Here is a 15,215-nt window from a genome sequence, read left to right on the forward strand (position 1 = left end):
TGACCAAACTCCCGCGTATCATCGTGGGCACTTCTGGGGCGTGAGCGAAGCACTTCTGCCGAGACTCCCTTCCGTCTCGTCTTCTCTTGTGCGCAGATGTGGCAGAGGTGGGACACCACAGATCACTTCTAGATCATGGTGATAAGTCCGTTTTCCTCGAGACACTTTGTTGACTAAGGATAAAAACCTTTGGGTTTTCAGAGGTTCAAACTTCCATCCCCAAAATGACATGTGCTGCTTTAAACTTAAAAATGCATCTCTTGTTCCGTCATACAACTGTAGTTACACACGTAACCCCCCCACTGGCTCGTTCTGTGGAGTGCAGATATCAATATGAATTAAATGTATTGCTCTTAACACAACGTATAGAATATGACGCATAAGAGAAGTAGTAGTGGTACCTGCTGTTGTGATTCAAACCTCTTTCCCCAAAATGATATAGCGCAGCTTTCAACTTCAAATGCATCTCTTGAACCGTCAGATAACTGTAGTTACACACGTAAACCCCCACTGGCTGGCTCTGTCGGGTGCCAATATGTGCGGATATCAATGTGAATTAAATGTAGTGCTTGGTCTCAACACAACGTGTAGAATATGACTCATAGATGAGTAGTAACAGTGGTACCTGCTGTTGTGGAGGAGGGAAGCGTTGGTAAGGCGACTGCTGGGACTGTTGTTGCTGTTGCTGTTGCTGTTGTTGTTGTTGTTGCTGCTGCTGCGGAGCGTTCTGGGGGTACGTGGCAGGCTGGCCCTGGGCGTGTTGTTGGCCGTGTCCTGGGGGCTGCTGGGTGGGTTGGCCGGGCGTCTGTTGTTGCTGCTGCTGCTGCTGCTGCTGTTGCTGCTGCTGCTGCTGCTGCTGCTGCTGCTGCTGCGAGGGGGGGGGCTGCTGCGGCCCCTGCGTGGGTCCCGGGTAGCCGGGCTGCGCCTGAGTCCCGGCCGTAGCCTGTGAGCTGGGTTGCGCCCCGGGCGACTGGCTGCGAGGACCCTGCTGCTGGGGGTACGGAGACTGGCCAGACGGAGAAGCCGACGCCTGGGAATAAGGCGGCTGCTGAGACTGCGGGGGCCCTTGGGACGGGCCCGGTGGTAGCGGCCCCTGGGACTGGGGCGGCATGTGCGGCTGTTGATAGGGCGGCCCGGCCTGGCCGTGCGAGGCCGACGTCTGGGGCGGGTGCGTTTGGCCCTGGTAGGCCGTCTGGCCGCTCTGTTGTCCCGGCGGGGACTGGTTGTAGGGAGTCTGCTGCTGACTCGGGTGCGGCGTCTGGCCCGGCTGGCCGTAGTACGGCCCCTGGCTCTGAGGCCCGTAGCCCCCTGGTCCCTGTTGTCCGTAGGACCCCATCTGAACGGAACACAACACTGAGACTTAGAAAGGGCCTCTGCAGGTTTCAACAAGTTAAAGACCTTTTTGATACCACTTAAAGCTAAATGTAATACCAATTTCATGACCACATACAATAATAACACATAGCGACACTGAACTGGCGGCTGCACTTGCGCGCCAATTTAAATTATTGCGCGTTCCATACAAGCTCTCACCAGACGCACCGAGCACTCTGTAGCCCCGGAAAAAAACTACGAGTTAGTCATCTCTCGACAGCCGGACTGCCCCCCCCCCCCAAAGAAAACACCTGTGCAAATTCAATTTAAGACTTTTTAATACCTTAAATTGAGAATTATGAATCTAATACTTTGCAAGACTTTGTAATAGCCCCGCAGATACCCTGTTGGAACACAAGCGGACAGATAATGGTAAGACGAGAAGGGCTCCACTCCGGCCGGGGCGGTTGGTCTCAGGTACATATAATATGGCGGTGTCGCTAACCTGCTGCCCGTACGGCATGCCTCCCATGCCTGCGGGTGTGCGTCCCTGCATTCCCACCGGATATCTCTGGGGACCCGGGGGCCCGTAGCCCTGGCCGGGGTAACCGGGCCCCTGCTGCGGACCGGTGGGGGGAGCCTGCTGAGGCTGCTGGGAGTAGGGACCGGCGGCCGGCCCGTACGGCTGGGCTCTCATCTTCCCCATGGCTTCCATGGCACCGGGAGGCTATGGGGAGAGAAGAGGATAGTGGGTAAAAAAAATCTAGTTATTAGATAGTTAATAAGAGTATTAGGAGGAGCGGAGACGTTTTTATGCGACTCACTCTTTAACACTACAATATATTTGATCCATTTATTACCAAAAAAATTATTTGTACTACCTCTCTACCTCCTTTTTGCATTTTACATTTTGTACTTTAGTTTTGTGTTTGGTCTTTATTCTTTTACTGTATGAAGCACAATCTCAGGGGGCTCATACAGAACCAAGCATTTCAATGTAATGTACATGCACCTTATATGTGACAAATAAAACTTGAACTTGAGTTATTCACAACCACACACAGCTGGTTTAATAGTAACCTACTTATTTTAAAGCCTCCCATGAAAACGACAGGCCACTGCGGTGCGGTGTGCGAGAACCAGAAAAGTGTAAATGACATTCAAGGAATGAGGAAATAATTTTTTTCTCTTTCATATTTCCCACGGTCATTAACCTGATTTTTTTTCGTACCTTACGGTGCCATAGTTTCGGAAGTCAACAGAGCTACCATATATCTACTTTCGAATGGAGGGCAGTTTGCCCAATCTTAAACACAACCCAGCTGTGCTCCTGTTTTGAGTCTGGTCCAAGCCTGCTTTTTTTTTTTTTAAGAGAGAAGGCAACTTTGGCTCTGAATGAATGACACCAAAAATTGGAGGGAGTACCTCGACGGTCTGACAAGAGCCGGGTCCAGGAGTGAGTAGAGCACACCCACTGAACCAGCGGTTGTGCCTCGATAGTTAAAAACATACTAGGACCGTCCTCGACTGAAGAGATTCTTACTCGACTGAATAGTCATAGAATCTGTCAACTAATCGATATGTTCATTTATTCAACAAACCTGAAAAATTGCGTTTCCCCACATGCAATCAAGCAGAATTATTTATTTAAATCTAGTGCTTACTTGTTACCAGAGACATATGCATAATTTTTCACTTATTCAGCATGGGAAATTAAAAACAAATGTTCGACTAACTGTAGATCTATATCTATATGCCTTACCTAGTTACGTTTGCTGGCCAGTATGACTTATATGACCTACCATAGTGTCTTTATACCTGTATCACTGTACATATTAATACTACAACTCTGTACATCTGCACTATTACTCACAGTCGTACTAATTTATATATTTTATATCCAGTTTAATCACCTGTACATTGTATATTACGATTACTCAGTATTAGTACTAATTGATATCTTATACCCAGTTTAATCACCTCTACATTGCATATTGCTGTTGCACTGTTACAATTGCACTCTGGTTGGATGGCAAACTTATTTGTGTTGTACTGTACTTGTGCTGTATAATGACAATACATTTGAAATCGAATCTAATAAAGTCTTGGTCGATGACTCGATCAAGACCAAAACCGGCTGATTCATCGACTAGGGTGGCCTTAAAACCTAGGCTACCTTGACCGTAGGTGAAAAGTAGGCCCTATGCCTGCTGTTGCTCCTCTCAACCTTGGGCCTGAGGCTAGTTAACAACATCTAGGAATTGATCCTGTTACCCACCAAACGTTATTGGCCTTCCCAAGGCTATCCTCCAAGGCAGGTGTTACAAATCAGTGGCCAATATGAGTTTCAATCACGTAAACTCGTTCCAACAAATGAACCATTTACTTAAAAAACGAATCCCACGTCTTGAATTCTCATCAAATGAATTCCCCCGATGCGTTGCGCCCGACGCTTTGAGTGAACGAGAGTTCTCGGCCAAACAAAAGGCCATCACAAACAGTATGCAAAATGTCCCTCATAACATTCCCCAGATCCCAGATAATGAAAATTAAATAAATAAGAGCAGCACATGGCTAATCTGCATAAGACAGAAAGGAAACTCCCTTGGCAAGTGAGAGATGCTGGACTGTCTTCTGATTGGCTTGAGGGGGAGGGGGGTGGGGGGTACTTTGCAGCAGCACTGTAAAACTTGTGTGGCATGCAGGCACAGTGGCAACAAACGGCCTCTCACGTAGGGCTCAAATTTGCCTTTGGTTACTATGCAAAGCCCATTCACATAACTGTAACAGACAACGGTCTATCTGACTTGTTTGTTTGTCTAGGGGTCATCAGACTCCACTGAGGGAGGGTGACACATGAATCAGTAAAAACACACACAAAAAAGAAAAATGAGGACAGTAGTCTCTTTAGTAAACTACTGTGTGTAGTGTAGTCTAATCACTGTGGTCATGTTGTACTAATTTCCAGTTACATCTTTTCGTGTCTATTGTTCAAACAGCAATGCAATAATTGTTGCCCTTGGTTATTGTGCACAGGCCCTTAGGTTACAAACTGTAATATAATGGTTCCATTTAAAGAAATGCCCAAAGTTATCATAATAAGTGATTAATAACTGGCCAAAGTCATTACAATAAGTGATGAATAACCGCAGCGTTAAGATATAGGTTGATATTGGAGAAAATTGCCAAATGAGACCGTATGTGTCGGGAGTCTGCAGGAAGGGAAAAAACTGCAGCTTCAGAATCTGGGTGGAATGAATGGGAACACATTTGTTGAATTATTGTGAGGTCGTGCAGTGTGCTCTTATCAGCAACCGTTGGGTTACATCACATGTAATTATAAATGGCCATGAGCACCGGATGAGGAGCCAATCAGATTTCAGCTAGCATGTCAACCCAAGACCAACTGTCTCCTGGCTTTGACAGAAGGATTTTACCTCCACAATTCAAATCCCAGAGCAAAGCAATCTGCAGACTGCAGGCACTCCAGCCAGTCACTCACTGGAATCACCAGGTCAGTGACAGACACCATGCATGCGAGAAGAGGAGCACTTTCTGACCAACATACGTGCCTCCTTCGACCAGTGTGTGAGACGTGCAACATTTTAACATCATTTTGGAATATTCAGCATTTATCAATCCCACTGTACAGACTTTCCTGCATGTTAACCAGCTTAATTTGACATGCAATGTAGTCCCCCCCCTAAAGGTCCATGCAATTACAGCGTATAAGATTACACCAGGGAAAGAAAATCAACAGCTAAATGTAACTTAAATTCAACACATTGAATTACAAACAGCTATATAATATAAAAAAAAATAAAAAAAAACGGCACAGAGGAATAAACGTTAGCTCATTTTGGTTGCATTTTGTACTTTAGTTTGTATATTTATATCTATAGTGTTTGGCCTTTATTCTTTTTACTGTATGAGGCACAATCTCAAGGGGCTCATACAGAACCAAGCAATTAACTGTAATGTACTGTAACATGTACCTTATATGTGACAAATAAAACAACTTGAACTTGAAACCAGCTCCATGTCAGTAATGTGCTGTGTATGTATGTAGGCTAGCAGGTCGGGGAGGGGGGGGGGGGTAGAGAGAGACAATCCATTGCCCTACAGTGTATTTCCACTCATTTCAAAGTTGGGGCCTTCAGTTCTTTCCTTCACAACCAAACCTTCTTAGTTCGATTTTACAAACCAACACGCATTTCTCCCCGTCAGTCTTCAGTCAACGTATTCCCCGTCTTTACATTAAAAACACTAGTTATTCAACGGTGTGGTGTCAGAAAAACAAGAGAGGCAGCCATTTTAGAGTCTTTGCGAACTAACCAACAGACAATGGCTGGCCTGCTGCTAACGTTTGTTTTCAAACCAGCTATGGTGGACGAGAGGAGACACGTAAATAGAATATTCCCCAACAAACATAACAACGAGGAGGGGGGACTTTTTACCTGGTTTCTACCCAGCGGTTGGCCCGCACTCCCCGGGCTCATGGGTGGCGGCGGGTGGTGGCTTCTTTGTTGCTGCCAGCCCGGGTCTCTCCCTCCGTACTGCCCGCCGCTGCTGCCCCCTAGGTCCGCGGGTCCCTTGCCGCCGCTGGCAGCTCCCTCCTGGTTCCCGTACTCGCCGACGCTCGTCGTAGCCGGGTAGCTGGCGCCGGGGTAGCCCCGCGTGGAGCTCGGCGACGTCAGGAGCTTGTTGAGGGTCGGCGTGGAAGTGGGCTGAGGGTTCCCTCCTATGCTATATCTCTGGTTGTTATAAGAGCCGGCCATGGCCGCGGGTCCTCCTCCTCCTCCCGCTGGCTGCTGCTGCTGCTTGGCCGGCTGTTGTCCCCCAGCTGTCGGCGGCGCCGCCTGGGTGCTGCTGCTGCTGCTGCCGCCGCGCGGGGAAGAACTCATGCCGTATCCTTGGCCGGGATAGGGCGTCCTGTTCGGGAATGGACTGTAGTTGTTGAACTGGTGGTTGGAGAAGCCGTGCTGCTCGTGCGAGTTGCTGGGCTGATACGGGTCCACCATCATGTTGCTCGCCTGCTGCACGGCCGGACCCGCAGCGGCAGCAGCTGCCATGCCAGGGCTTTGTTGTCCGCCATGTTGATGAAAAGGGGCCCGACCGTAGTGCTGACTGTATCCGTACGAGGGTGGAGGGAAGGCGGACCCGTGGTGGTGTACCATCCCGGGGTGGTTATTTCCCTCCGGTCCGATGGAATCATTCTGATTATTATTAGCCCTGGGCGGGTTCCCGTTCCCGTTCTTCATCTCGGGTTCCCCTCCTCCCCCTGCATTTCCACCGTCGGCGGCCCCGTCCTGCTGCTGCGGATGATCCCCCCGGCCCGGCGATCCGCTCTCCAATCCCGGCTGCTTTTTCTCCTGCTGCTGCTGCTTCTCCCCCGCCGGTGCCGCCGACTCCTCCTGCGGGTCTCGGTCCGGCTTTTTCAGTTCTGACGGCGGGCTAGTGTTGTTGAGAGTGGCGGCGCTAGCGACCTGAGCGGCCATGATAGTACCCCCCCTCCTCTCTCTCTCTCTCTCTCTCTCTCGGCGAGTCAGTCACAATCTAAAAGCTAGCATCGGGGAATATAAATAATTGTTTTTATAACCGTTTATCCTTGTCCCGGTTCATTCCCACAACCCCCCTCCTCACACCGGATCGAGTCCGGCTCCCATTCCTGGTCGCGATTCCGCGGGTTGGTTGAGTTACGGCGATACGGGATCCATGCGCTGCGTAAAAAAGAGAAGCGACACAGATTGTTGTGGGAGTTCTAGCAGTGAGCAGCCCGGGCGGCGGAGGCAGAGCGCGAGCCCAGGCAGCACGAGGCTCGAGGAGACACAGCCATTTTACTGAGCCGTGTGGGGGCCTGCAAAACACGGGGCGGGTCGACCTGGGAGCACGGAGTGGATCGCTCATCACATTGTGTCCATTTCTTTTTTGTGTGTGTGTGGAATATTTTGTCTACATCTAGGAGCATTTTTAATAATGTTCGGTAGAAATGTTTTAATAATAATAATAATACATTTAATTTATAACGAACCCTACATTCATGAGTCTCAGAGTGCTACAGAGTTTTTAAAAGAATAGAATACAAATGGATATATAAAAAAGAACACATAGCAGAACAACATATGAATGAATGAATGAATGAAAACTTTATTAACAGATTGCAGAATGGGTACAGTACAGTACATATAACAACATTTATACAGTGTATATTGAAAAACGAACACAGAGTACGTTAATCATATAGTAATCAGTGTATTCCAAATAAATAAATAAGACATTAAAATGTGTTATTTGTTAATGTAGTACTATAGCTATTCCACACGTTTTTATTGACATTTGTTAGTAGAAAGTAGTTCTACATCTTGAGTCTAACGTGCTTGGATTGGCTGTGTGTGTGTGTGTGTGTTCTGGATGCACACAGCCTACTGCATTATTGCACACACTGCAAGGTGGGAATAGAACGAAAGGGTCTTTTGGTGAAACACGAGTTTTCTCATTATTTTCCCAACGATTTTGTATTTATTCAGTGACTTTTGCCCTCGTTTCGTGTGCATTCTATTGTTCTCACTTCTCACCACGAAAAGAATGGGAAGTACATTATTATGTACCCACGAACGAATGTACCCACGAACGAATTCCCGAGGGGGGGGAACATCTGCCCTAAAATTCGTTATTCTTACTTATTTAAAACTCGAGATTCTGTGTAGCCCAAGCAAAGGCAACATGGGATCTTTTTCGGGAACAGAAGGAAACCTTGCAGCAAACGAGACTCTCTACCAACCAATGTACATTCTCGCTAATTCCCCCGCCTGCCTTCTCTCCTCCCCACCCCCTCTCTGTCTGTCTCTCACTCCGAGCCGTGGAAGCAGAAACACTCCTCTTGTGAGAGTGGGGGATGGGCAGAGACACGGCTTTCTCTCCCTCCCCTCGCTCCCTCCCTCTCTCTTTCTCTCTCTCACCCTCTCTCTCCTCGCTCTCCCTCTCTCTCCCCTCGCGCTCTCTCTCCCTCCCTACCCCTCTCTCTCTCTCTCTCCCCTCGCTCTCTCTACTCGCTCTCCCTCTCTCTCCCCTCGCGCTCTCTCCCTCCCTACCCCTCTCTCTCTCTCCCCTCGCTCTCTCTACTCGCTCTCCCTCTCTCTCCCCTCGCGCTCTCTCCCTCCCTACCCCTCTCTCCCTCTCCCCTCGCGCTCTCTCCCTCCCTACCCCTCTCTCTCCTCGCTCTCCCTCTCTCCCCTCGCGCTCTCCCTCCCTACCCCTCGCTCTCTCTCCCCTCGCTCTCTCTCTCCCTCCCTTTCTCTCTCACCAGCTAACATTGAACTACGCCGTGCAAACCTGACCTTATCTCGACGAGAGAAAAAAAGACCCCCCCCCCGACAAAAAAAACATTTAGATTGTGAATATTTTTGATAAAAAAAATTAAAATGTAAATATGATTTTTTTTTAAATTTAATATATATATAAAAACAAGAGGGGTGTGTACGGCGAAGTGGGACACGGTCACGAGGCTTGTAACGGGCTGTAACGGCCGTTAGGAGGGAGAAGAAATGCAAATACAATGATTATGCTCTGCTCTGCCGTTGGGTTTGTTTGGGTTGTGTGGAGCTTTTTTACAGACCTAACGAAATTAAATTGGATTAAATATTTGGAGATGTGCGAAAGACGAGAAGTTGTCTGTCCCTATACCTAACCATACGCACGCACGTACACACATACATGCTTGCTCGCCTCACTCCCCTCCTCTTCACACTCACCCTCTCTCTCTCACACACACACACATCCTCGCTCTCTCTCTCTCTCTCTCTCTCTCACACACACACACACACCTCTAGGGGGCTTAAAGGAGAGACAGGAAGTGCCAGTGAGGAGGCATACTTGATCACATGTACAAACATCGGAACACAATTCAACATTGTGCCTGACACACCCCCCTAATGCACCGACATGTTGCAGGCAGAGCAGTGGGGAGACATTCTCTGCTGCTGCATGTTGACACGACACACACACACACTAGTTCCACAGCACCATTACACTACAGAGGATAAGAGTTATTGGTATTTGTCACACAAACGGCTCTCAAGGTGAACCACATCTCGTTTGGTGTACATATATACCGACGTCAAAACATCTATCCGAGTACATCTTTAGTTCTTTACACACTTAAGACATTTCATGTCAGGCGCTGCTGCTATATGGGTGGAGAGAGGACGTCTAGTTCTTTTTTTCCCCCTTTTTATATAACGATTGTACCGAATCCAAATATGGATTTAGAACCATTATTAGACCGTTTTGGATCTGGATTTCACGACATTAAAAAAGAGAACGGTGGGAATGATATGTGTGTTCTAGCAATAGTTTGGGTTTGCTTATAGAAAGACAGGGCCTTGCATCCCAGAGAGCAGACACAGGGCCAGTTGTGCAGAAACACAGATTTAATGTGGCTTCCTCTCCCCGCCTGACTTCTTTTTTCTGCTCCGGTAAGCAGGAAGAGCCGGGATGGAGTACCCGGTTATCCGGGAAGAGGATCGGGAGGTACACGCGCCACCTGCTGGACAGAGGAGAACCGCATCAAGAGGATAGGCCAATTTCGTGACTTTATTACAAAATTTGAGTCTTTCTTGCACGAAATCGCTGTTGTACCAGTACTCAATAAAGTATTCAACTTATTTCTAGGGGCCCACGTGTTTTATTTGACTCACATGATGGGTTTAAGCGATTATTGTTAACTGTAATAATTGGTGCAACTATATGCTGAGAATAGGTTTACCTTTTTGGTATGGCTTTATACAAAATCGTTGTTGTACCATTACTCAATAAAATGATCCAAGTTATTTTCTATGGGGGCCAAGTGTTTAATTGGACTCACATTTACTGGTTTAAGCGATTATTGTTAACTGTAATAATTGTTGCAACTATGCTCAGAATAGCTTTTTGAAAATAGTAGTGAGGACACGGGGATGGATACAGAATGTAAGCGAACAGCGTTCACAATTACTACAGTGGGCTTGGAATATGTTTTATGTGCCGTTTTTGGGTATGTGAAAGTGCATTTTCTGGGAGGATATTGATTGTAAAGAACTATACTATAACACTTTTACAGATACTTGACATTCTCCATTCTGTAAACTGTATGTGTAAAATATTGATCTTCAATCAGTTACGCAGATCACAGCCTGGGATGCTAGAAACAGGTTATTTCCATAATAACAAGAACATGGTGCAAACGGGGGGATTTGACTTTCATGAGGACATGATGTTTATGAAAATATATCAAATACTTTACCAGTGTTAATCTGGATACAAAACTGCCCCCTTGGACTACCCCCCCCCCCCCCCCCCGTTATATTGTCCCCCCCTATTATATTCCAGTGAATACCACCAGGGGTTAATGATAATTGTTTTCTGTACCTTTTTCATTCCATCATCCTCCTCGCTAGAACACGGCATATGCACCTGTGTATACTGTACACATACTCATAGTACATGTTTAGATTATAGTGTCTATTGTAACTATATTTATTGTAATGCAAATATAACTGATAGGGCACAGACCCTCATCTGCACATTGACTTACACTGCCTAAATAATATTTAAAAAATCATAGTATAAAAATAAATACAATGTATATAGAAATAAGCTCACTCATTTAATAAGAAAAAGCAAATGTGATCATTATACTGAACAAGAGCATCCCAGGGTGATTCAAAAAGGACATGGTCAGTTCTAAATAAAGTATTGAATAGGGACAAAAAACCATCAGTGCTCCCTGACCCTGCAAACATGTCTCAGCGGGATCTCTCTGATAAATTCAATACTTACTTTGTATCCATTGGTGAAGACCTGGCGAACAAAATCAACCATCCACGGGGTGTCTCTTTTAAACAGTGTTTATCAGGTAACTATCTTAAAACTATTTTTTCATGAAACTGACTGACTGTGATGAACTATGACATCATCATGAAGCTGAAGAACACTCACACAGCTGGTGCTGATGGAATTTGCAGCAAAATCTTAATAGCCACCATTAGGGATGTCCCGATCACGTTTTTTTGCTCCCGATCCGATCCCGATCATGTGATTTTGAGTATCTACCGATACCGATATTTCCCGATCCGATCAAATTTTTTTTTTTTTTTTTTTTATTCAACAAACATGACCATGTTCACGTCTTAAACTCATACTGAGGCCTTAGTTTTGGTTTTAAATTGCATATCATCATTCATTTATTTATTGTCACACAGAGCAGAAGAATTTTGCCAAAACAAACCAATAGTATCCAGCTGCAGAACAGCAGACCAGCCACACTCTCAGACCCAAACGCATTTCCTTTGATTTAATTATACATCAAATGATTTATGAAGTTAACTTTTCACCTGGATAACGTCAACATTCAGGGTGAATGTAATGTGAGAAATTGGGATACATTTTTTTTATTTGGGTCTGAGATTGTGGCTGGTCTGCCGTTCTGCAGCTGGATACTATTGGTTTGTTTTGGCAAAATTCTTCTGCTCTGTGACAATAAATAAATGAATGATGATATGCAATTTAAAACCAAAACTAAGGCCTCAGTATGAGTTTAAGACGTGAACATGGTCATGTTTGTTGAATAATAAAAAAAAAAAAGTAAAAAAAAAAAAAAAAAAAAAACATTTTTTTTTTTTTTTTTTTTTTTTTTTGCCGATCCCGATCTTCGGAAAATCACGTGATCGGCCCCGATCCCGATCACGTGATCGGATCGGGACATCCCTAGCCACCATAGCTAATATTATAGTCAGATCACTCGTTTACTGTATTAATTTGTCCCCACTTCATGGTGCAGTGCCAAAAAGGACAAACATTGGGAGAATAGGTGACAAAAATAGTATTAGTAATTACCGACCAATATCTGTTTTACCTGCTCTATCAAAAGTATTTGAGAGTTGTGTATAACAGACTAAGCGAATATATTAACCTGTTAATCTGTAGGCCGTTTTCGCCTAAAGGTACATGCCTTAAGTAAATGGAAGATTGCTCCACTTCTGCAAGGTCAATTTGCATGTTCTTGGTATATAGGAACATCTAGGGACCTGGGGGTATGTATTTCCAGTGTCAGAAATATTGTGTCTGTTACTAGGCTGAGTAAATTGTAATGAATAAATAAATTATGATTAATTATGATTTATGATTTTGATGATGATGATCAAAAATGTATACGGGGCACGAGAAAATGCTCACTGAGCTCATTCACCACCTTATTGAGATCATGTGTACAAAAAATCTAAGCAAATGAACCGCGGGAAGATGATTAAACAGAAGTATTTGTAGATACAGTAATTAATGATAATCGACTTTAATTATAAATTCATATTTGACCTTGAACTTGACCTTATTATGGCCAAATCATACATCTATGGATAGGGAAAATGCTCCTCTTTCCAATGGCAGGGTTCAAATCTGGATTTAGTCATTTCTTGCGGTTTTTACGATAATTAGCATTTTCGGATAAATTTGTATTTCCGATAAAAACATATAAAACATCGGTAAAAATGAAAATATACACTTTGACTACTGTTTTTGATAGGGTTATGGTCTTTACTCTTGGCTACAAAAAAAAATATTTAAAAACATTGACCTCTTAACATCCAAGGGCCCACATGTGGACGATTCTTTGGTGTGCATTTCTTTTAATACAATATATAGATAGAATTAAAGTCCTATTTGTTGCCTGTCGATTGCCCTTTCAGGTGACAAAATCCATTCAGCGGTTCTCGAGTTACATGCCGATATGTGAGGCGTGCCCCAAAGTACGCAAAAGTACACATTACCACCCCCGACTCCCGGGGCTCTAGCTCCGTCAATCATTTGGCGATCTCGAAAATCTTTGCACAGGGTTGTAGCCAATGAGTGTGGCTTTCCAATGATACCCCATGATATGATAATTGGAGATGTAATACGGTCTCTATTGATCGATTTATGATAAAGAAAAGCAGGGTCGGGGGACCTTAAGGCTTAACATATACTTACTAGTTCTCAATACGGTTTCAGAAAAAAAGAGTACAACATATTAGACCTCATAGAAAAAATTTATTATGCCATTGATCAGGGTGAATGTGGAGTGGGTATTTTTTTGGACTTATCAAAAGCCTTTGACACCATAGACTTTAACATTCTACTCGGGAAACTGCACCATTATGGCATAAGGGGACTGGCTCTCAATAGGTTCAGTAGTTATTTACATGGTAGGCAACAGTATGTAGATATAAACAACAACAATAAAAAAAAAAAAAAATTACATCAAATTTAGGGCCTTTACTCTTCATCCTTTATATTAATGATTTAGTTAATTCTTCTGAAATACTGCAGAAAGTCATATTGGCTGATGATACAAATTTGTTTTTGTCCCATAAAAATTCACTCGAGCTTCAAGATCTACTTAAAGCTGAATTGAAAAAAGTGGATATTTGGTTTAAGTGTAACAAATTATCGCTTAATCTCAGCAAGACAAACGTTATCGTATTTCACTCTAATAAAAAAGCAATGCGTGGGGGAGAACGGGGGACGTTGTCACACGGGTAGGTTGTCACATTCGTTATATTTCACCACCAGAGGGTCCCGTCTCCCATATTTTGGTATTTAAATGTCCAGAATTGGGGTAAGAGTTCACCTACATTGTCATCTTTGGAGTGAAACAGCTGAACTTGAGGTGAGAGGACTTTGTGTTTTTCATGTCCATTTGTAAATATTCCGCTCCTCAGTATTTTTCTTCTAGGCTTTTACACAATTGGTTTATAATTAAACAATTATTACCCTTAAAAAGTGTGACGGGATAGCTATAGTTTAGATTGTTGTTAGCTAGCTAACTAGTTGTTAGATGGCTGTTAGCCTTGATGCTATCAAGACATTCCAGTTGGGGTTGGTCGTCACATTTTCTTTGGGGTTGGTTGTCACATGTTGTGTAGGCTATTATTGTTAGGCCGATTTATTGTGTTCTTATTTTGTTATATAGGATGGCCTAAAGATGTGTTTCCTGTTTATGTTCATGTTAATATGCATTAAGTTATGTATTTGTCAACTTGTGAATGCAATTAAACTTTCAAATTTAGTTCTGCCTTCTTGTCTTCTTTTTAAGATTTTCCCATTAAAACACATGGGATAGGTGATTTTGTTACAATACGTTGGAAAATGAAAGGGATACACATTTCAAGCCAACATCTTAAGCTTCAATTTAATGTAGGAATGACTATTGAAAGATGTTTTGATGAGCAATTCACACTAGAGTAAAAAGTGTGACAACTATCCCCGTTCTCCCCTACTGATCATATCTGTATTAAGATTGATGGAAAGGAGTTTTCAAGACATTTTCCTTTACCTGCCCTTCTCACTCTCTATAAAACTTAGTTTGAACACCCCAGCCATCTAAAAAACCTTGAATGTTTACAAAAGAAAATATTACAAGTTGTGTTAGCTGCGACGTCCCACATATGGGATGTTTTTCGGACTTTTTGCAACCGGCACTTTGGCGACCCCTAGTGGCTCGGGTGTGCATATTTTGTAATACAATAATATATATCAAATTGAAGGCTTATTTGTTGCCTGTCGATAGCGACAAAATCCGTTCAGCGGTTCTCGAGTTACATGCCGGTATTTGAGGCTTGTGCAAAGTACACGGTATTGCGCAAAATACCACTCCCGGCTCAGGCTGCAGTAGTTCCGTCAACCTAGATCCGATCTCGAAAATGATTGTGGATCGTTGTAGCCAATGAGTGTGGCTTCGAATGATACCCCATGTGGGGATGTGTGAATCAGGGATCTAAATTCTTTAACAGGAAGCCAAATTAATTGAAGTCTATGAGAAAACTGAGTTTCTCTTTGTACACAGTTTACCAAAATCACTCCTAATCACTCATTTCTGAATGGATCTTTAT

General features: G+C 44.2%; 1 protein-coding gene across 11 annotated transcripts in view; it reads right to left on the reverse strand.

Annotated features, from left to right (window-relative positions):
- arid1aa (AT-rich interaction domain 1Aa) overlaps positions 1-7,026 on the reverse strand; it is a 62,913-nt gene extending 55,887 nt beyond the window's left edge. For all 11 annotated transcript variants that reach the window (XM_084307791.1, XM_084307790.1, XM_084307783.1 and 8 more), the window contains exons 1-3: positions 5,772-7,026; positions 1,820-2,041; positions 626-1,336 (exon numbers count right to left, since the gene is read on the reverse strand). In XM_084307791.1, the coding sequence (XP_084163917.1) occupies positions 626-1,336; positions 1,820-2,041; positions 5,772-6,812 (1,974 nt within the window). In that variant the 5' untranslated portion in view covers positions 6,813-7,026. The remainder of the gene's footprint in view (positions 1-625; positions 1,337-1,819; positions 2,042-5,771) is intronic.
- Positions 7,027-15,215: the final 8,189 nt, after the last annotated feature.

This window comes from Notolepis coatsorum, assembly GCF_963971535.1.
Source record: "Notolepis coatsorum genome assembly, chromosome: 2".
Classification (NCBI taxonomy): Eukaryota; Metazoa; Chordata; class Actinopteri; order Aulopiformes; family Paralepididae; genus Notolepis; species Notolepis coatsorum.